This window comes from Buceros rhinoceros, unplaced genomic scaffold (assembly GCF_000710305.1).
Source record: "Buceros rhinoceros silvestris isolate BGI_N320 unplaced genomic scaffold, ASM71030v1 scaffold8014, whole genome shotgun sequence".
Taxonomy (NCBI): Eukaryota; Metazoa; Chordata; class Aves; order Bucerotiformes; family Bucerotidae; genus Buceros; species Buceros rhinoceros.
The window spans coordinates 61,655-85,018 of NW_010407649.1; the positions used below are offsets into that span (position 1 = coordinate 61,655).

The following is a 23,364-nucleotide window of genomic DNA, read 5'->3' on the forward strand; positions in this document are numbered from 1 at the left end:
ACTGCAGAGAGCCGGGGATTATTCTGGAAACAGCCCGGTTCTTCTGTTACTGCATGTTGTGGAGTTCCCGTGTGCCTGCCCTGCAGCGGGTTCTGGAGCAGGATTTAAATGCGCTGCACGTAGCTATCTGTAGGGCTCACATCTGGATGGCACTGCAGGAGCATATTGCTGGAAGCAAACAGACAGGCAGTTCTGAGGGTAACAGTGGAGCCGGAGAAAACACTGGATGCCTGAATAGGATTCCATTAAAACAGGGGGAGCGAGGGGGGTGTCTAATGCAGTCCATTTAATGCAGAACTCTCCAGAGAGTGAAGTGGGGATTATGCCTGCTGCCCTCCTTGTTAAAGACTGCTACAGAAGATGCTTGTTGGGCGAATGGCATCTCCATAACAGATGCTCTATTACCCGTGAATACGTTTCTAATTATATCGTAATGATCTCAGCCACAAATAGGGAAACAAAAATCTTTGTCTCCCTGAGTGGTTACCTTAGTGGCTGCAGGATTGGCAAGGTTTAGATTATCCATCTCCTCTCACTCATCCCGGGGGACTTCACTGTGAGAAATGAGACTTGTTTATGATGGTGAATTAAATTGCTGTAAAAGGTTATTTCAGCAGACAGTTGGGAAATCATAATAAAATAATTTAGTAAAAATGGGAGCTAGAGTATGCTTAATGAAACATGATTAGATTTAATTTTCTTGCTATTTCAATCATTAAAGGTACATTATCCGTTCTCAGACCTCATTTGGGCTCTTTGCCACAGACCCGCTCTCAGGAACAGACTGAAACTTGCATGTTCCATTAGGGTATGAAAATGGCTAATGATACCCTGCTCTCCTCTCCCTGGCTTTTGTGCGATTTCTCTTCCCAAGCTTTTCAGATACATTTCAGCAGTTTTCCTCTTTCATCTTTTCGTTCCCTCTCACATCTATTGAACACATTTTTCAGTATGAATAACTGTTCAGGGAGGCTGGGTTGAATGAAATGAAGCAAAATACGAATATAGTTACCTTAACTGTAAAATGGCTTTTTAGGAGTAATTAAAAAAATTAACTGCTGTAGTTATTACTAGGCCCCTGTGTTCTAATGAAGTTAACGTTTTAATCACTTCATATGACATGTTTTTATGCTGGGTTAGTCCAGTGGTCCAGTTCTTTGAGGTTGTTTGTTTGGGTGGTGGTTCCATTTTCCTTTATTCTTTCCTCTATGGCGCAGTGACATGTTTTGTGACATTGTATACAGGCTGAAATTTCTGGCCTCTAGTAATGATGAATGTAGTTCTCTGATATTTTATGCCTCTCTCTTGGTATCGAAATGCTACTTTGATCTAAAAGCATCCAGCTGATCTGCCAACTGGAGAGTTGTTAAGGAAAATGTTGGGAAAGGCATTTGAATCTGGATCTCGGCCACCTCAGTAGGTGGTGTGATGACTGAGCCAGGCTCAATTTCTGCTCTTAACTACTAATTTAGCAACTAGTTAAAGAGAAGGGGGAAGAGAGAGATCCTTTCCTCTACAGCTGCTGATGGATTCAGGAATGCGGCGTTAAGGAGAGCAGTGTTCAAATCCCTGCACAGCCCAATTGCAACAGAGACTTGAAACTAAATTTTCAGTATCCTGGTTGAGTGCTCTGCCTTAGAGTACGTCTCTTTATGACTGTAAACAGAAAATCCATCCCGGACCCTTCAAAACTTTTCCAATCAAAAGTGCTAATATGATCCTTTGGATAAGTTTAATAAATCTGTGTTCTCTAAATCAAAGACGTCACCAGCAAATTCCCCAAACTTGATCTCAACTTCTTTCCTTGTGGTGGCAAAGTGTCTTTTACATCAAAGCAAAATCTGGATGGGGAGGAAAAAAAATGTCAGTTGATTGGTATCTGCTATTTTGAAGTTGTTTAAGAACTAGCTTTTAGTTAATGCTGAGAATGTGGGTATTTTATTCACGATGAACACCTCTAACACTCAGGAAGCTCGAGACCGCTCGAGTTGCTTGAGACTTTTTTCCTAGGCAATGGGCAAAATGGTGTTTTTATAGGAAACTGCTTCACAGTGTCCTCCCTGTGAAGAAGCTTGATCTACTTGAGAGGACTCGTCTCAGGCTCCCTCTGCTGACAATAAAGACCATTTCCTGTGAAAATGAGTTCTTGCTCTATGGTTTTCAGGAACAAAAGGAGAAGCTTTGAGGCTTCACTGGTGCCTGAAATTCGGGTGCGATTCTGTAGGAAGAACAACTGACACAGCATTTAGAGATTTGCTGCTGAGTTACTTTGTACTTCCTCTGTAGCTGTGAACGGGAGATGATATGGCTGGCTAGTGCTTTCTGTCGTGCAATATTTATCCTGTCTTTGTCCAAAAATCAGACAGAAAATGGTACGTGAACTTCACTGAATCAGACTCTTGGTTTCCTATTGTTGGTTGGTTTGTTTTCCCCAAGATGACTGTTTGGCTCAATGAAAATTGAGAAGCAAGCTTTCATGTCAGTAGCTGGGTTTTTTCAGATAAATACGGAACAAAAGCAAGGACAAGAAGGAATTCTTAGAATTTGGGACTTTGGTAGTTTAAGCTATAAAAATTACATGTTAATGTTAAAAGCGTATCAATATTCTGGCATCTTCCTCTTTTCATCGTGTATAAAGCAGCATTGATGACAAGCCTTCGTACAGTTTCCTTCTTAACCTTGAGGATTGTCTAATTCTGAACAGATTTAAGTATTCTTCTCGTGATGCATTTTATAAATCTCACGCCTGCTGACATAGGGCAGTTTTGTAATCCGTAACGTGCTACTTTAATTTCCCTTCTTGGACTAGCGTGGTTTCTTCAGCTTCCACAAGGCTGGAGCATGGAGTGGTTTGGTTAGAGGAGGAAGAGCAGTTACCCTAGTAACAGGTGGTGGCAGAACTACCATTTGTGTTCCCAGGTCCTTTCTCTGAAGTTGTGTTCTTGCAGGATTTGGGAATAAAGTGCAAAGAGGAGGGACACTGGCCTTATTTATATTTTCATTTTTAGTTTGACGCACAAAAGTACTTGTATCATCTGGACAGAAGCTGGTTTTCTAGAAGGAACAAACTTTGTTCTGCTGAAGCACCGTTCTTTAGAGCTCTGTTTGTGGTAAATGCCACCTTTCCTCCTTACACCTCCTAAGATTCTGACCGTTCCCACGGATGAAATCACATGCTTGTCTCCAAGATAACAGAGAACACGGAGAAATGAAAAGGATGTAACAAATGAGTTCCAGAACAAAGGGAAAGACAGGTTTTCAGAGACCTAACAGAACTTAGGTGTGATGAGAATGCTCTGTAAATGGATGTACTGCTCAAAATACCTGGTGAAATTCTGCACTGCCTGCTGCAGTGGGTAGAACAAAACCTAAGACTAACGCTGCTGCTTTCTGTTGGTTGGTACTTGACACCCTGGGCTGTAATGAATGGTATCCTTCATCAGTCCTTCACAATAACTAGCTTCCCTGTCCTTGATAGACTTTGCCCTAGTACTTGGTGACTAGGAAGACAGATTCTCTCTTTTTTTAGTATTCCAACAGAAATTTCCATGGAAGTTGCAAGACTTCTGATCTTCCTGTGTGGGCTGATTATATCCCTGTCGTGATACACCTGAGGAACACGATTATTCCAGAAATTGGTTACCAGATTAATTGCTTATTGTATGACCATAACAGGGGAAAATGTTTGGCAATAGCTCTGTTGGAACTGTGCTTTTGGAAAAGCAGACTAGCAAGAGACGTGGCTGTCCTTGCTTCTGACTTGGATCGTCAGTAAGGAAAACAGAGTTCCCTTGATGTTCGAGATCCATAGCTATAAGCTTTCAGTTTATACGTAACTGGTCTTCTGTGTCAAAAGCCCCCAAAATGTTAAAGACCAGATTAGCCAACTAAGTAGGTAACTGGGTTAAGCTTTTTTTCTCAGTAAAAAAGGCATGTTCTAGTAAACATATAATCTATTTAATTCCTGTCATTTTCTTTTCAATGCATTTAGTGTATGAAAAAATAATCAAGCTTTCATCTTGGGTCCCTTTGTTTACCTCACCTGTGTCCATAGGTCATGCGTAAGCTTGAGAAGAACCTGGTTCAAGTTCATCCCTGATTGTGTTGAATGAGCTGCAGTACCGCGGTATGTGGTGGTCCTTAGATTTAATTACAGCGCATCTGTAAACGTGGTAAATGCCACCTTTCCTCCTTACACGTCCTAAGATTCTGACTGTTCCGTGGTAAACATACTTGGCGCGTGTCCTTCCGGATTCTTAGATACGTGAGAGGCCTGTATGTGAAGTCCTCCAGGTTGGTACCTTCTTATCACAGGTGCTGTCTCTTGTCACCTGCCACGTAGGTAAAATGCGGCAGTTTGCCTGTGCTGTTCTAAGTTCTGTTCCACTTGAAGAGAAATGGCAACTTTAGCTGGAGTGTCTTGCCAAGATTCATGCTCCTGCTTTGCTAACTCACAACCTCTTCCCTGACTGTCTTAAAAAACCCGTAGTTCAGCTGATTTCTTCTGTTAACATACAACCCTTCAGAATTGGAATGAAAGGTTTAATGGCCTAAATGCAGTGCAGTCCTGTTTGAAAAGCCTGATTTATCTTCTGTGGTTCCTTTTTTTTTTACTACTAGTATTTCCTTGTTATGCCCTTGGTATTTCATAGCTGTCCTTTTTAAGCATTGAAGCAATTAGTTTTGAGAAGGCTGATTCTTCAGGGTCCAGTGCTTTCCTGCCTTTCATTTGCCGAAGCTGTACATTTTAATGAAGTTGTTTCATCTGTGTTGCCAAACACTAGAATTTTGCTGCTTCAATTCTAATTATCTCTGCTGGCAAATGCTATGTTTTATTAAAGCTGTCAAGTGCACTGTTCATTAAAAGTCCACAGTCTGTGGTGCTGTGAACACAAATTAGATCAGCTTTGCTCCTTGACGGATTATGAAGAAGTTAAATATTTTTTATATAAAACTCTAAAATTGAGTCTAACGGCAGTCAGTGACGACTGGGATGAGCAAAGCCTACCCCTAGGTTCTTGGTACCTAGTGCCTTGGCAGGAACCACCTGTGGTATGTGTGTTAAACCTCAGTAGTACAGCGGAGCATGCTGCTTGTGAGATTGTCAGAGACCCGTTTCCTTCCTCAAGGTATCTACGTTGCGTCTGGAATTCTAATTTCTTTGTGCGTAGGGTAAGATGTGTTACGCGTGCTTCAGTAGCAGTGAAAGCAGCCGTGCTGGTCTTTCAGAGGGTTGTGCAGGATAATTGATCTGTGGTAAAAGCCAAGGTGCCTTCCTGTTATGGTTACTGACCTGGTGAACAGAAACGATGGCTGTCGTAAACACCTTCCAGCTCCTCTTGTAATTGCCTGTCTGCAAAGGGAAGGACTAGAAGATGTTTACCTCAAATCTATGGGGCAGTGATAGAAATGTGGTACTTGAGAAGAAAACATTTGGGTCCATTCTCATTTTGGCATCTGTGGAACTTTTTTGCTTCTGTTATTTTTGTTTTCTCAGGGTATGTATCGTTACCTTCAATAACACAAATAGTCACTCTTCCTATTTAATGTATCTTTTTAGAAATGTGCTTTAGGCAAATTAATAGGATGCTGCAATGGCAGCCTACAAGAGAAACCCGTTGTTCTTCTGAGATGATATTTTTCTTCCCCTCAAGCTATCTGTAGGAAATAACTGCACATTTATTTTTAGCACCATGACTTTCTGGTATCTCTTTTCTCTATTGGTTACCTTATTTTTTGCAGAATGTAGTGTTTATATTTTCCAACATTACTTTTAAAGTTACCAGGCTGTACTTTAAACCTTCAGAGGAACAGATAGATATTGCACTCCTTGAGATGCCATTTATGATTTCTGTGAAGAGCTCTGTAAACTGAACTTTGAGGTTCTTGGACATATATATATATTTTTTTTTTAGGGTTTGGTAGGAAACTGCAGTCCTTCAGAAGGCAGCGAGCCACTCTTCCTTGTCTCTTCTTGTGATCCAGTTTAAAGTGCTCTAGTAGGAGTAGAAAATTCACACAGCCTGAAGCTGACTAGGAAGCTGCGTGTGTTTACTTATTTCTGTTTCTGTTAATGGGTTATGCCTCATCATGTACCTTTTGTGATATTTACAGGAAATAATAACATCTAATTTTATATTTTGAATGCAGAAACAAATTAATGCTTTCAAAGCAACCAACTGAGCCTCTGCCTGTCAAAACCTTTCCTTCAGTAGCTCAGTTTTTAAAGGCAGCCACTTGTTCTTCTCGATGTGGCCCTTTACACCACTGTAACGGGGCTTTCCAAAGCAGCACTGCAGATGCATTTCACAGTATCCTCACTTCTGTCAAACTCGTCAAGGAAAAAAATCAGTAGTGTCTCACTTGAGAAAATAGTGGAAAATCACTGGAGAAATTGTCAGGCTTGAGAAACACATCATAACTGATAGAAATAGGTCTTTAATGTGGATGTGAAATTAATTTTGTACTTACGAAAGTAGATGTACAACCAACAAACATTGTACAACTCACTGTGGGTTGTCTGGAAAGAGTAAAATTAATACAACCAATAAAAGAAATATACTAAGGGAAATGTTCCTGGTTCTGGCTATATAGAGATTAGGTTGATAAAGCTTTGTGCCATTTTTAAAAGTCCTAAAAGTTTAGACCCAACTGTGAACTCTCTCGGTTCAAAAGAACATGGGAGAAGTTTTGACTGAAGGCTTTAGATTTGGCTCCTGAAATTGATATTATCTACTCAGGTATTTGGCTGGGTTTCTGGTATTTAAAATATTGAATGTATGGGTTTAAGAGAGTGTTACTTTTGTACCACTACATTTTTGGAAGGGAATAGTTGTCTTCTAACCTTGCAAAGAGAAAACTAGGTTGTTTTTAATTTGGGGGGTTGTTTTTTTTTTTTACAGGAACACCAGGACAGTATTCTCGGGAATACAATGCAAACTCTAATTGCCCTGCTGAATAACGTGGTGGCTAGCAAAAGCACGAACATGCTGTTGCTCTTTGAAGAAGGTATGGCATCTTTTCCTTCCGTTATCCTCCGTATTACAGATGTTCCCCTGTTTCTTGTAATATCTGGCTCTGCGTGAAACCGTAGATTTGTATGTATTTATACTCCAGAGTGGCTGTTAGATAATTGTGCTGTAACACGATTTTACTCCTTCCCATGTGCAGAACTTTGTATTTGCCTTTGTAAAACTTTTAAGAGGTTTCTGGCAGCCTGTTTTTTGAGCTCCTCAGCTTCTCCAGCTCTTTCCGAGTGTTAGCTCAGCCCTTCATCGCGTCAACTACTTGCCTTGTTTCAATGTCATCTGCAGACTTGCTGAAGGTGCATGTTATTCCATCCTATTAGCACTGTGTCCATGCTAATGTTAATGAAGGCATTCAAGTTTCATGAGCTATTCTGCTGTCTTAAAGGCTGAAGGCAGAGTATTATGGGTCATCAGTTTCCCTTATTTCCCCGCTACAGTGTGGTGATTAATTTGCGTGCGTATGGAGCTTTAGAAATTAAACCCCCTAAATACTTGCTAAACATTTGAAGGAACTCAGGTTAGGGGGTCAGTCCTGTCAGGCTTTTTGGTTTGCCGGAGTCCAGACGTTAGCAGTGAGGATTTCTTTCCAATTCGGTCTATGCCATTCCTCAGCTGCTGAGAAGCAGTATTTTTGCTGACGGATCATTTGGAGACCCTCGTTGCTGTTTCCTCTTGTGCCTGTTAGCCTGCAGAACCCTTTCCTGCTCAAAGGAGTTTGTTAGGTGAAAGAGGGTGTTCTTTAATGGTTTGTAGTTGACATGTTGAACTTTCCCCTTTCTCGAGGAAATCTTGCGTGATGGCACTTGCTTCATTACTACTTCAGTGATTTATGTGATATAGTTGTGCATTTCAGCTGGCTGCGTCCAGGGTGGATGGCCTAGTGTTAATTTCTCTCTCCTCTGAACTGTGTCCTTCTGTCTGACAGTACATCAGACATGTAACAATAACCACTTGTAATGTTTAGAGGTGAAATGGGGAATAACATATGCAGCTGAAGTCACAGAGGGAATTTAAAATGGCCTGTACTTGTGTTATCAGCTGTTAAACAGTCATTCTGTTAAGATTAGTGACAATTTCCACTTAATAATTAGCAGGGAATAATAAGATTCAGTTTAATTACTGACACTGGAATTCAGGAAGGAGACTGGGATTAATGTAGGGTCTCTTGTGTGAAGTTGAGATGCTAAAAAGCCGAGACAATAGTGGTCATTTTTAGTATGGTCTTCTAGGACTGTGACACTTTCTCTCTCTCTCTCTCTCTGCCAGTCTCTCTCTTTCCTTCCTTTCCCCAGCTTTTGTAATCATTGGACAATTTTAAGTTGACAGAGTGCAGAGGCCCAAATATACAAAGTGTGTGTATTGATTCTATAGTGATTGATGTCTGAGGGAAGGAGAGATCCCCAAGTTAGTGCCATAGCTTAGGGAAAGGCAACAGTATGAGCTCATGAGTTAAATGTTCCTGGCTAATGTACAGCGGAGTAGTGCAATGCATGGCGTGCCAAAATACACAGAATCATGTGGTTGGAAGAGACCTTTAAGATCATCAAGCTCAACCGTTCCCCCTGCACTGCCAGGGTCCCTAAACCATGTTCTTCAGCACCACCTCTACATGGCTGTGAAACCCCTCCAGGGATGGGGACTCCACCACCTCTCTGGGCAGCCTGTTCCAATGCTTCACAACCCACTCTGTAAAGAAATTTTTCCTGATATCTAACCTAGATTTCTCCTGATGCAACTTCAGGCTATTCCCTCTTGTCCTGTCGTTCTTAACATGGGAGAAGAGACCGACCCCCACCTCCTCACAGCTTCCTTTCAGGTCGTTGTAGAGAGTGATAAGGTCCCCCCCGAGCCTCCTCTTCTCCAGACAGAACAATCCCAGGTCCCTCAGCTGCTCCTCATAGGACAAGTTCTCCAAACCCTGCACCAGCCTCGTTGCCCTTCTCTGAACCTTTTCCAGCCCCTCAATGTCCTTCTTGAAGCGAGGGGGCTCAAAACTGGACACAGGACTCAAGGTGTGGCCCCGCCAGCTCCGAGTACAGCGGGACAATCACTTCCATCCTCTTGCTGGCCACACTGTTTCTAATACAAGCCAGGATGCCATTGGCTTTCTTGGCCACCTGGGCACACTGCTGGCTCATATTCAGTCGGCTGGACCAGCACCCCCAGGTCCTTTGCGGCTGTGCAGCTCTCCAGCCGCTCCTCCCCAAGTCTGTAACGTGTGCATGTACTTACACATTTGCAGAAAGAAAGGAATGTTAATACCTAAAGTTTCCAAATTACAAAACTTCAGTGTATTAAATTTCCACCCTGTTATCTTGGACCATCGCTATGGAAATTAGGTTGCAAAAACCCAAAACATACCATTTCACCTTCAGGTAGGAACTAAAGAACGTAAATGTGAGAGGAGCATCATTCTTGAGCAGTTTTCCTTCTTTTATCAAGTTATGACGTGACTGAAGTAGAGCTAACTGGTCTGAGTTTATATCCTGGATTGTAATAGCTTTTGCTGACAGAGGTGAAACCTCCTCATCCGTGAATTCTATTTCCATTAGCATTTCTTAAATTAAATTATGAACTGTCAAACTTACATAGTATCCTGAGGTCTACTAATAGGCCTGTAAGATCTATCAATTAGTATATGCCCTGGTCTTTCCTGTTTTCACTTCCCACTTGCTTTTTAGGATAAGGAGATAACTTTGTAAGTTCAATAAAGTCGTGTTGAATTGAACCACCTTTCCCTGGCTCTGCTGCTGTGATCCTGTATTTGGCTGCTCTCCTGAAGTGACCACCGCTAGCGGTGTAAGCAGAGGTGTCTGAATGTTAAAAACCATTTCTGTTATATGGTACAGCAGGTCCTAAACTTTATTCCTGATGCGTTGAAGTTGTTGAATCTCAGGAACTAAAGTAAGAGCAAAACTGTGGGGTTTAATAACAGTAAAATGAGTCTTTGGTGTAAAAATGCAACAGTTCTTAGTAGTACATGGAACTTCAAGCAGTTTGTGTGAAAACTGAAGTTCCTAAGGAAGGACCTTTGGTGGAAATGTAGAGTGTCAGCTCCAGCAGTTATGATCAAGATGATATTAGGAAAGTGTGCTGGGTGCTTAAAGCAGGGACAGTTATTAAAAAGGAAGAGATCTGCAATAAACTCTGCAGTCAGATCATCAGAACTCATTTGCGCCTCATGAAAGAAAGATGAACCTTCATGGATGAGGTACCCATACTCATCCTGTGGTCCATTGCTTTGACTTTTAGTCAAATGTCAAGAGATTAATTAGACTTCAAATGCCTTTGTGTGTCATATTGTTAAAGTCTGTTAAATACTGCATATCCAGAAAGTGGCACTCCTGAGAACAACATCCAACTTTAACCTCTTTCTTTTTTTTTTTCCGGAGGAAAAGGATGTCAAGTCGTTTACATACAGAGATCTTTAACATAACGACAATGAATTCTAAGCTCTCTAGATAGACCCCAAAGGTTTCTAACTTACCTGAATCTTTGCAGGATATTCTTCTTGCTGTCACTTCCTCACAGGTAATTGTATTTCAGCTTCAGTCTCCAAAAGACATTCGATTGTAGCACATAGGATGCTTTTTAAGAACGGCTTCTGGCTTCCCAGCCAGCTGTCTCTCCTGCTAAAGCATCAGTGTTCCTGGAAGCAGACAGTATTTGTGAGAAGTCTGTGGTGGTTGAGTCTGGAGAAGTCTTTTCTATGATGTTGTGAAGTTTAGCGTGTTGTTTAACAGTATTGAGATGGCTTTTTTCTGACCCAAAATGCTAGTCACTCAGGTGGATGCATGTAACATCACATGGGTAAACTTACTTAGAAGTCTGGTATCATGAAAGATAACTGGGAATCATGTCAAAATAGCATGGGAGAAGTGAAATCTTTGAGGAGAAAACCTGTGTCATCCTGTGATATTCAACAGTACAGCCACGTGTAAGGGATGGAGAGAGAGATGGTAACTGCTGTGAGAAACAGTTATGCCATTCACGTGGAACCGGGACTGTTGTGGAGAGCCATGCCCGTAAGGCACGAACCGTCCCAGCATGCTTGCTAAGGCTTCACGGGATAACACGTTGTTAAAGGCTCGACAGGCTGTTAGATTTTGTCATGGCAGTGCCATGCTGTAAAAGAGGACCGGCTTTCACCAGGGCTGGAATGGGCTTCTCAATATCTCCCCGTGGCCAGCTCAGCAGATCATCCTGCAGCGTAGACCACCTCAGGTATCTTGTTTCAACACTGAAGTGGTGGAAGAGACAGGAGTAATGACAAAGTGTTCAGAGTCTTCTCATTCTGTGATACTCAAGCCTGAGCAGCCCTGTGCGGAAGCACGATGATGGTGTCGCTGCCCAGCGTAGTTCAGCGGAGGGAAGTGAGTTCAGTAAATACAGCCACTTCAAACCTTGGACTGTCCTTGGATTGCTAACGAGCCAACCATAACGTGCCTACCCAATTCCTAGACAAAACGAAGACTGAAGGGTTTGGCTGAGTGGTTACTCTGGTAATGTTTGGAAGCGGAAAACTTGTTTCACAAATAACATTTTTATGTTAAAATGTAGGGCGCTGATTTTCTACCTGAGCATGTGGATATCTGAAGGTTTCCTGCTGACAAACTCATGCCTCTGAGAAAGGAAAAAAAAAAAAAAAATCTCAAAAGCCTTATGTTCCTTCTCACCCACTTAGCTGTAATAATGTATTTTTTCTCCTCTCTAGAGATCGTTGCCTTTGGATTCACTCTAAATTCTACTTTTCCTGCATTATCATTAGACATTATGCCATGAAGTGCAACTCAAAGCATATTTATTATCACCAGTGGATATGATCAGGATGAGAGAAAATGAGTAACTAGGTAAAAGCGTAGCTATCATAGCAGCTGCAAGTTAACTATTGATGACACAAACTATTTAAGGCGTTAGAGATTATAAATTAAACTCTAATTTCAGCGACGTCCCTGTGTAGCTTGTCATACATAATATGGAAGATAAAAGATGATGTTCAGGGATGAAATGAAAACTAAGTACAGCTGGAAAGAGCGCTGGTTCGAACCCTGATCCTGTGCTGTAGGTTGCGGAGCTGTTGGTATTTTCTGCTCGTTATTTTAGCTGTTAGGGCAGTCTTGGTACGAAGACAGTGATCGCTGCCAGCTGGAGGGAGGTGTCAGGCTGCGGAGGTATACAGCACTGTAACAAAATTCAACTCTGTCCATCATTGCTCTGTCAGGGGTGATGGTCTCCTTCTGACGCGCTGTGTTCCTACTGAAAAGTCCATTTTGCTAAAAACAAGCCCCGGTTTGGCTGGACCAGATCTATGTAGTGGACAGATAAATGACATCGGAGGGGTTTATGCTGGTTTGAAGAGTGGCTTGGGGTTTGTATTAGATTTTTTTCCCCAACAGTTGTGCTAGCTTCCAGACAGCCAGGTAAATTTTTGTTTGAAGTTATTGTCACGAGAAGTGTGGACAGAGAAATGTGTTCATCTCACAAAATAATCTGTTTACACAACATTTATGTGTTGTCTTCGTAGTTTGATGTTTGCTTTTGCTCTTCAGGATCTAATTTTATAGTATTATTGAGCCTAATTTTTCCAAACACTGTAAGCTGTACTTTTGTTGTGTATTTTGGATTTAAGAATTAATTGCTATAGGTAAATTTCTTTTGAAGTCAAAAGCCGTACATCCATGGCTACAGGTGGCTTTTTGCACCATCTTAAGGCAGTAGATACTCAAATGAGAGTGTGTGTGTGTGTTCTTGATCTAGTTATTTAAGCAAGCTACCGCTCCTTAACTGGTAGGTTTTTGCTGCAGCATTTGGTCAGTGCCTTGGAGATTTGATATGGTAACTAATTCTGTGTAAAATCAGTAATTCCACGTCACAGCAGTGTATCTGCACACAGTCAGTCTTTGCAGGTTGGGGGAACCTGATTGGTGCATTTCAGATCTCCAGCTGAGGGACAGTGGTTGTTTAAGCTGCTCTGACAAAAACCATAGATGCTGACCTGATGATATTTTTTGATTTTAAATTTTAAAAACTCACAAATATAGTACAAACTTGCCTATTAATTTTTAAAAAAACCACTATTTTGTCTCATTTTAGCTTAAACCCTTTTCTAATTGGCCCAAGACTATATTTATGTAAGAAGGATTTTTGAAGAGAAGTGTGTCAGCAAAGATATGCTGGAGCACATGTAGTGAGATTCAGATCTGAGTTTTAAGCAAATCAGTGTGTAGCTTTTCACTGAAAGAGGCTCTAACTTGATCAATGTTGGGGTTTTTGTTTCATGAATAGGATGTGAGGGTTTCCGTAGATGTGTCCCTGTCTTGTCAGAAGATCCTGCAGCAGCTGGCTGGCCCTTCTTTTTGGCTGAGGAAAAAGATAAGAGCTTCCCTTTGAATTTTTAAGATGAACAGGAGCAGAAATTGGGTATCTTTATAAAATATAAAGCTCTTTTCTGTCTTAGAAGATTGTAAAAACTGGGAAGACTTCTTTTTTCTCCATTACCACTTTCTGAAAAGGTAAGAAAAAAAAGAATGGAAGCTTTTTGTCTACCTGCATTCATTTAGCTTCAACTTGTCTTACCTTTCCCAAGGGCTGTCCTTCCTTTGCTCATGTTGCAGGTTGCTCACTGAAAAGTCTCCCATCCCCGTTCCTGTGAGACTTGGCACAAAGTCCAGCACTTGGTGAAGTGCTGGTAATGGATTTATTCACACTTCAAAAAGATCGTATTTCCTAGCTAACATGCCCACGTTGTGACATACAGCATTTTAGCCAATGATACAGCCATGAAATGCGATTTATTTACCTGGACAGCAACAAAACTGCTGCTACTGATGTGAATAACGTAAATATTGAAAAAACGGTGAAATTATCCATGATGGCTCAACAGTCTTTCCAATACACATTTTTGCTAAATAAATATGGACAGATATTGTAGATTTTGATCCCAGAATGACATGAAGTGTGGGGTTAGGCCTTTTTCTTGCAAGGAAAACACACTCAAACTGTTACTTACTATGCATTTGCTTCAGAAAAGTGAGCACAGCACAGCTGCTCACTGGCTCCGCTCTACCCCAGAGGGATGGAGGGAGAATCGGAAGGGTAAGTGAGAAAGATCAAAACAGTTTAGTAATTAAAAAGAGATCATAGTAAGAACAAAAAAAAATTGGTAAGAGAAAACAACCCCAAAACCCTAACAAACCAAAGAGAGGGGGAAATAAAACCCAGAAGGACAAGTGATGCAAATGAAAACAATTGCTCGCCTCCAACCACTGCCCAGCCAGCCCAGGAGCAGCGCCCCTGCCAACCTCCAACTAGTTTTACTGCTCACCGGAACAAGCTTGGTGCTGGGAAGGGTGGCGGCATTCTTTCAGAGCCAATGCTGCCTCCTGGTGCAGTAAGCTGAGCCATAGCAGCAGCTGACTTGGCTGAGGGTTGGGATCAAGTGGCTGTGCTGCCTGAAGACGAAGGCTCTGTTGGTTGGGGGTGTACTAATGATGAGTATGAGGTGAGGGACAGCCTGAGGTGACAGCATGGTCACAGTGTGGTGGGTTCCAGCTCAAAGGTCGCAGTGGTAAGGTTGAAAATCATGGATAGGTCAAAGCAGAGCAAACATCTGTGCAAACAAGACAAGACATATGCCAAAGTCACTTAAGAAAAACATCAGAGGTGAAAAGCCTGTGGTTAGATTTGGGAGATGTAATCAGATGTGGCGTTATTGGTGTGGCCGGAGGACAGCAAGTGAGAGTCTGCTGGGCAGAGTTACCCTGACACTTGGAAAACAGTTGACTAAGCAGAGGAGGTTTAAGGCTGCAGAATTTAATCTGGTCATTTTTGCAAAACCAGATTTACTCTCACGTAACATCCTGACCTGCGTGTAGGGTCTTTGATCGTACACCAAGGCCACCGTGGACAGTTGCAATTGCTAGTTGTCAGCTTTCATTTCTGTGGTAAGCTCAGCTGATGAATAGTGTGGGATGTTACAGGAACCTGTGGCGTGGATTCAGGTTTGTTGTAATCACTAGCAGCACATTCCGCTTCGCAGATGTTCCAGCCTTTGCTTTTGTTCTTTGGTCTAGTTGTAACAACTGTAAAAGACACTGGCTTGAAAATCCAAGTGGCTTATACTCTGTAAGCTTCCATCCAGAGAAAGACTGATGTAACTAGACCAAGAGGAGCAAGGATAAATATTTAATATCTCTTCTTACAGAGCGTGACTTTTCAGTAGGGAAATGCGTGGAGTTTTTACCCTTATTCTTTGCTGAATATATCTGGCAACAGCAGTCAACTGTGTTTTATTTTTGCAATTTAAAGCTGGAAACTTCAGAGAATTTTCTGAAGCCAGGGTTCGTTGTCCTTATCTCTCTTGGTCCAGGGACTCGGAAGGCCTAGCAAGAGCAATTAGTGCTGGTAACGTTGCTCAAAGCTGCTGACGGCTGTCGGCTTGTGACAGCGGTTCGGGCTGTATCTGCGTTCTGAGGCTGCTCCTATCTGGGCTGGACAGGTTTTGGCAGAAGGGCAGCTCTCCAAGTTTGAATGGGGTCTCTCAAGGATTTTGGTAGCAGGGAAAGTTGATGCCAAAGCAGAAGCACGTTAAGATATTTGAAGTAGATAAACAGGGATTAATCTTGTGTGACAGGAAGTCTGTTATTAAAAGAGCAATGTCTTTAGAGTTTCTAGTTCTAAATTAAGCCCAGGGTATAAATTCCCCCTGTATTTTATCACATGGTAGTTATTGCAGGCTTAATCTTTGAGCAGTAAGTCAAAAGACTTTATTGAATTTTCACAGACTCTGAATCTTGCTTAATGCAAAGAATTGTCAATTGAACAAAAATAACAGATTTTAATGTAATGAAGAACTTTTTGTTTGGCTTTGAGGACTTCAGCTGTTGTTTTTCTGAAAAGCATGTGCTGTATACTGACTCAACCTGCAGCAGAAGTTCTTCCACGTGGCTGTGAAACAATGAGCACTAACACCTCAGGCTACTTTTAAAGGAGGTTCTGAGAACCGTTGTCTCTCAGTGAGGTGTCCTGTTAGATATTGCTGTTCCTCGTGCAGATCATTACAACCTGCCCTTTGGAAAAATCTTGTGAGCATCATCTACCTTCTGTCTGACAAAAGCAAGAGCTTTTATTGTAGTTGACACCTTGTAAGGGATGAAATAGGGCGTGAATCAGGCTGTGACTTGAAGTACAGCGTGCTGTAGAATTACTGCGCTTCAGCAAATGGACTGCGAGTGCTAATGTAGCTCTGATGCATGGGGGAAATACCGAACTGGAAAGCTGTGGTAGAGCTTGTTTTGTAAGAGCAATAGTAATCCATCCAGACAATGTGGTTTTCTCTTATCACAACCCTGGTTTATGTAATTTTATGTTTTTGTGATGGAGGGTTGTGCTTTGCAATACTGCACAACTGACACACGGAAAGACGATCAACTGAAATGCTGAAATCCGTAGGAAAAAAACACAAGTTCAGTGTTTGTATGCACATCGAGGGCCTTAGGCTCCCCCGTCATCGGAGCAGCAGCCTGTAACTTGCCTTAGTGACAGAACTGGCAGCACACCTTGGGACTCTGCTGGGTACTAAATCCCACCTCTGAAGAGCAAAAGTTTAACCTGAATAAATAATTTTAGAGGAAATACTTCTTTCATGTCTGGTCTCATGAGCCTCCCGATACAAGGCTTTACAGTTTGTGGGTGCATCTTCAGGACGTCCTGCCTTGCTGTTAGGTTTTCATCTGTCTTTTTGCAGTAAACGTGCAGTTATCTCCAGCCGCTCACAGCATGTAAGGGCAGACAGTCTCTTTCCTGGAGACTGTGGTGCCAGCAGCATGGTCCCAGCAAATCAAACCTGACTGCTGAAATGAGACACTTATTAACACTGTGAATACATCCCCGGAGCATCGTTACGGTCTGTACTTATGTAGTAGCCACTCATACAAATTTTAGGGGGTTTTTTTCTGACAGAACTAGTACGCATTTGGATGTTCTTACAATTATTTCCTGAAGAAAGTTTCCTTCTGATGCTTCATTCTCTCCCTGTTGAACAAGTTTGTGTTAACCTGATGAGTTACTCTCATTGGAATGAGGACTGTCTCAGCACCTCTTGTCTGGCACAAAACCCCCCGCCTTTGAAATCTGGATGCTGAAAACCCACGTGTGCTGGGAACTGAGCTTCCCACAGCCTGGGTATCTCTTCTGAATTAGTTATAGCATGGTTGAGTCAAGCTGGCACAAAACGCTTGAATTCAGTTGAAATTTTGTCACAGAAACCGTAACGAGATTCTAAGATGGGAAAAGCCTTTTTTCTTATTTTCAAAAGCAGCAGCAAATCAGGAACTCCTGAGAGATCCGTGATTCTACTTTTGGAAATACTGCATTTGTGTATGTCATTCTAACCCCTTCATTTTTGTGCAGAACACCCGCAGTCTGGCCTAGTTGGTACAGTTTGTTTTATTTTTATTTTTTGTATCGACCGTTCATAAAACAGTTTGGACATTTGTTATTCCTAAATCATTCAAGTTGCATTTTTTAATTACACTTAGATACTTCTTATGAGAGAATCCACAGGGTTTTCTATCTTTTAGTTTGCTGTTCTACACACCTGTTGGTCTTTATCAGCTCCGTGTTAGTTCCATAGAAGAAATCTTAGCCAATAGAAGCTTTCTGTGTGGGCAGGATTCTCCTTGGCTGAGAAGAGTTTGACCTGGTTCCCTGGGAGTCGTCAGTTCTGTACTTTCTTCCCAAGTGAAAGATGCTGCCTATAAAGTGCCTTCCAACAGCAACGCGTGCAAAACTTTCTTCTTCAGATGCGATTTATTTTTGGGATCGGAATAGAAAAGGATTTTCAGTGCAGCAGTCAGGCAATTGATCCCTTCCACAGCCCTGTCACTTCCTTTCCACTTGTTCTGACATTCTTAACTCGCCAGATCTTTGAATCGGTGCTGATCTCATTTTCTGTCCTAGTTTAGTCTTCCCTCAATAATAATATTGTACAAACATAAATAGTTTCTAAATCTAAACAGTAACAAATAGTAAACAAAAATAGCAATAGAAGCAATGAGCCTCTGCTAAAAATGCCATTACCTTAACGATACTGTTTGCTTTATGTTGCCTGTTTGCAGCTGTTCAAAACAGAAACCTTGAGCAGTGGGGCTGTAATGCGAGGAATGCAAATTAAATCCCAGGTTTATGGAGGTAAATAAGGTTTTATGAAGAATCTTTATGACTTGGTGGATTATCTTAAGTGCTCAGGTACTGAGGAGCTAATTCCTGGGAGAGAGACTCTATCAGGCTACAGTCCTGTGTCTCTTCTTAGCAGTATTTTTTGAGGCTTATCATTAACATTAAAGAGATTATGAAATTTGTTTTCTAGTTAGTCTGGCAATACAGTTTCTTGTGCCCAATATGTTGTTGTTTTGAGTAATCTTTTAAAAGAAAAAAGGCAGAAAAGCCAGGCAAGTTCCCCCTGAGCAATAAGGAAAGTCTTGTGCCTCTGGATTGGAGCTTTCCCTGGGGAGTCAGTTGTGTAGGTGTGGTACGAACAGAGAGCAGCGCCTCGACAGGAGCAAAGCGGGGCCGGGCTGGGGGCTTGGCTGCGCAGTGCGTTGTTCGGGGGGCGCGCACCTGCTCTAGCATCTCCTTTGGCTGGAAGCAGGCAGGTGTGTTGCATGCTCTAATTGCCGGCAGGCATGGAAGGCTTGCACAGAAGATTGCTTCCTAGGCTGTCCTTTCATGTTCCATAGGACTTGGAAGCGAAGGTTTCTTTTCCTGTATCCATCTTGCTAATAGGTGTGAATAAAATGTCTGCTCTCCGCTTTCATTCCGGAGGTATCACGGCACATTCTGTCCGATTAGTGGTACCAGGGGCCAAAAGACTCCTTCCATCTTTTGAAAAGGTTCGTAAAACACAAGCACGGCCAGCCCAGTCCGCGTTCATGAAGCACTGTTAGCCACACGCTCCGTTCATCGAGGGGAATCCAGGCAGGAGGAATACTCTGCTGTGGGTACGAGGCTTGTCAAAGGCTGTAAAACTGTGGAGGAGTTTTGGATTAAATCATTCTAAAGCATGTTATGAATCTGGACTGCAATTAGAACAGTTTCTTTGTGTAATTGCAGTTACGTTAATTTAGAAACACAAGAATTCTAATACAAAATCCAATTTTTGCCTTGTTCTCCTGCAAAATGTGAATAGCAGAGAACTGCACTGAGGCTTGATGCTTTGAAGGTCTTTCTTTTGCAATTAAATACAAGGCTTGACTAGTGCACCATGAGTTATTGTAATCAATTTAAACTATTGTAATCAATTTAAACTAAATCGCTATAAGCGATACGGAAGATCCATGTGTGATTTTTATATTATGACTTACTGCATTACGAATACAGTTTCCTTGGTTTTTAGAATTGCATCCTCTTCTTTCAGTCTTGATCTTTATAGCTCCCTTTTGGGGAAACGGGTTATGGTGTTTGTGGCCAAGGCCGTTATGCTTCAGCTGAATTTTGTCACGGTAACTGAAAGTTACACCAGTTCCCAACTTTCTCTTCTGAGGACAAAGAGCAAGTATTTTGTCTTGTGGTCTGGGCAAGGAGTATATTTACGTGTCTACAACTGTGGCATCCAATTTTTCTTCTGTCGTGACACAGTAAAGCATTTTAAAGAGCATGTCTGGGACTTTATTTGGCCAAGAGGTCGGTCTGATGCCTTGGTCTATCTGTGGAACCAAGAGTTCATCAGGTTTCTGTGTGAATCATGCAGCATCTTAGGGAGCCTTTTGCACCAGTGGTTTATTGTAGATGTTTTTATTGTAAAGTTTTGATGTGTTAAGTTTTCTAGAGGTATTTTAAGTCTAGGAAAAGGATGCTTTTCCCCCTGAGAATTTCCAGATTCAACATATGTGTTTGTGCATATAACTCTGCGTGAGCGTGTGTCTACCTATATAACAATCATCAGCTCCGGTGTTTTAGTTAAGTGAATGTGGACATTCTGGTGTGTTTCAGGTGTTCGAGGGTGGGGTTGCTAATACTTAGGCTGGGAATAAGCAAGTTGAAAGAAGAAGGATCACAGCTCAGTCACGGATGCCGTTTCATTCCCTAGTGCTCATTCCCCAGGTAGTGCTGTAAATGCAGAGGGGCTACTGCCGGAAACATTCCTGATGCCTTCCTTGGGAAGAGGCCTTCTCAGGGCTGTCTGGAAGCCCTCAAGAAATAACAGGGTGACTCAGGCGTTTTGATGTGGCTGTGGGGTTTGTGGTCATCTACAGGGAGAAGCACAGTGTACTCGGACACAGCCCTGCAGGCAGTTTTTACAGATGTCGCTTTGATAGGGACCAGCTCTTACCAGACTGTTTTCTTAGGTTCGTTCTAATTTAGCCTGGTGAAAAAAGGCAGAGAATAACCACAAGTTCTGTATCGGGTAGACATACAATTATGTCTGGTTTTTTTCTTCTTGGTGGGTGTTGGTGACATCACTTCAGTGTTCTCTGCATGCCTGTCTCGCTTCTCTGTGAGCTGTACAATTTCTGCTGCGGTTCTGAACTGTAAGAAAGGAGGAGGAAATGAAGTGTGTGAGATTGGACTGATATAATTTTGAGAGTTTGGTTTATGCAGACAAAACTCCAGGAAATTCAGAGCTTAGCCTGAGCTGTAGCCCATCAGTCAAACTGTTGTGAAAGAATAATGCTGGTAATCACAAAAACACAAAAGATGTGAGATAGGAGAAGAGCGCAAGTCGTAATGATCCTGACTGGGACTGTGTTCTAAATTAATGTTTTTGTATTTAATTTCCTGAGGAAAGTATTAAGGGTAGATGAATAGGGGAGGAAAATAGTGCTTGGAAGTTCAGGTAATTGATGGGGAATCTTTCAAAGCCCAAATAGCTCAACACCCCACAGATTTGCCTACTCTCAAAAGCTGAATGGTGTAATTACATTCTGTTCTACCGTGTCTCATTTTAATCTTGGGCTGATGTTTGTAAAAAAAAAAAAAAAAAAAAAAAAAAAAAAAAAAAAAAAAAAAAAAAAAAAAAAAAAGAGAGAGAAAAGCAATTACTTTATAAAGAGCAGCTTATAAAAGCAGTCTCTTCAGGGAAATCAGTGAAATATTTCAGTCACTTTTGACAGTCATCAGGACTAGAAGCTGATATACTACTAAAATATTACAGCGTTACTACATGCGTGGGCTCAAGTCACGGTATGGCTAATGGCCAGTTGAAAAGATAGTTAATAAACGTAATTATGTTCTTGATGAGGAGCAAAGTATCTTTCAATCCTTACAAAACTCTGGCAGAAAAAGATGAAGATAAAATATAATGAACTCATTCACTTTGTATTGGAAAGAAAGGAAGATTCTGAACCGAATCGGTGTGGCCTTGAAATGCAGTTTTTTCTGATACGTCAATTGATTTGGTGATTAAGCAAGCTATAGGGGCTGAGGTAATTAAATTCCAAAGAAGCTTAGAAAAAGCTTCAGAACAAGGTGTTTTCAGGAAACTTTTTACTCCCATCTGCTCTTAATAGCACTGCAGTTGTATTTAATTTATAAATCTCCTCTGAGTATATATACTTTGTTTACACATAACGCTGTTCAGTTCTACAATTAAAGCACGTGGGGAAGGCTGTAACTGGCAGAGCAGTTTAGAAAGAAAACTTCAGGCTCCCACCTTGATGCGTCATTTTGTAACAGCCTGGAGAAACGGCTGAATGCTTGTTCCCAGGAGCGTTGTGAAGGAGCCCCATCTACCAGCATCCAAAGTGTGACTGTCTTTAGTGAATGTTACATGGTTTTCTATGCGGTTACCAAATTTGATTGTGTCAGTTTAACTCTTGTTAGGAACTGTGCCAAACAGACCAGGGGAGGAGGTAATTATAATAACAGGAAAAAAGAGGATATTTAAGAAATATCCCTAATGTACGTGGAATTTGTTTGTGTCCTGATCTATTATGTTTAACTAGCCACACTGTTCTTCTCCTGATAGTCTACATTTTTTTGTTTCCCTTTCTATGCAGGACTGGCTCATCATATCTGTAATCTCCTACTAGAAACTGTGGCTCTGTACCTGGAGGCAGATGTCAAAAGCAGCACCAAGGCAGCGACTGCACTGCTGCTGGCCTTGCTCGACATTCTGCACCGCACGCTGATGTACACAGGCAACGTGGTGCGCCAGGCTTTACAGGTATGGAGGGTACTCCTGGGCTCATCACCATCTCAAACCATTTTTTATGGGTAATTTCCTGTTCTCCTAATAATGGAATTCCCACTATTCTGATTTTTTTATTGAATTTTTAGTGTGGTGGAAAGAGAAAAGAACTTTTTTTTTCAACTTCTTGTTGCTGTTTTGTGTAGTTATATTATCTGTAGCAGTCTCAGTGCATGCTGGAAACACGGATCCTAGTTGACTGTTTTGTTTCTGTACTCTCTATGTAGCTTAATTCTACATTTACTCAGTGACAGTTGGAAGCATTTTTCTTCCATTCATTTTAAAAGATCACTCCATAAAACCCACATTTTTATTATAAATCATGTGCACTACCTTTGCATAAAAAAGTATTTTCTCTCTTATACTGCTCGGTTTGGCTTCCAAGTTTGTTTGAACCACCATGCAGATCATGGCATTGGCAGAGCTTCCCCTGGCAGCGAAGCAGCCCTTTTCCGTAAAAACAAGGCGCAAAAAGAGTCTGTGCAAAGCAATTGCACACAGCTCTCCTAGAATCAAAGCAAGAAAAAGCAGTCACCTGTTTTTAGACGTGATGTTAAGCTGGGTTTAAATGATCTGCCAAATTTCGAAATTAGTCAAGTGGAAGTATTGAGGCTGCAAACACTACCACACTCTTCATGTGAGGCTTTTGATGTTCTTGGGGTTATCTGCTGGAGAAGAGAAACCTATTGGGTCCAGGATGTTTGGAGGACAGAGATTCAAGAGGCTGCAGCCAGGTTCTATTGTCTTTGAGGACAAGGCTGCTTTGTTCTGAAAAGGTCCTCCTTAGTGGGCCAATTGCAGTTGTTTGGCTTGGTTTTGTTAAGAAGGTCTAATGTATGAGGTGGGTATTGAAAATTGGGCTGCTTTTCCCCCTACACAGATTTACATAATCAGTTGTGCTATCGACCACACACCGCACTGGGAGGTGGGGGCTTTCCAGCTTTTGGAAGAAATTTAATTTAGATCTGACAGTACCTTGTCTTTTTTGAGTCCTCTGTTAGCAGGTGCCATGAGGGATTTCTCTCTAGGAATATCGAGCCTGTGCAGAGTGGGCATGACAGCATCAGGCCCTTGGGCTTTGTGCTGATTGTTGCAGACGCAGGGAGTGTAGCTGCTCCGTGGGAGCCCAGGGTGCTTCGCTGGGAAAGA

At 41.8% G+C, this 23,364-nt stretch overlaps 1 protein-coding gene across 1 annotated transcript in view; it reads left to right on the forward strand.

The window, feature by feature from the left end:
• ULK4 (unc-51 like kinase 4) overlaps window positions 1–23,364 on the forward strand; it is a 127,889-nt gene that overhangs the window by 59,821 nt on the left and 44,704 nt on the right. The window contains exons 31-32 of the mRNA XM_010134555.1: window positions 6,903–7,008; window positions 22,025–22,191. Coding sequence (XP_010132857.1) covers window positions 6,903–7,008; window positions 22,025–22,191 — 273 coding nt within the window. The remainder of the gene's footprint in view (window positions 1–6,902; window positions 7,009–22,024; window positions 22,192–23,364) is intronic.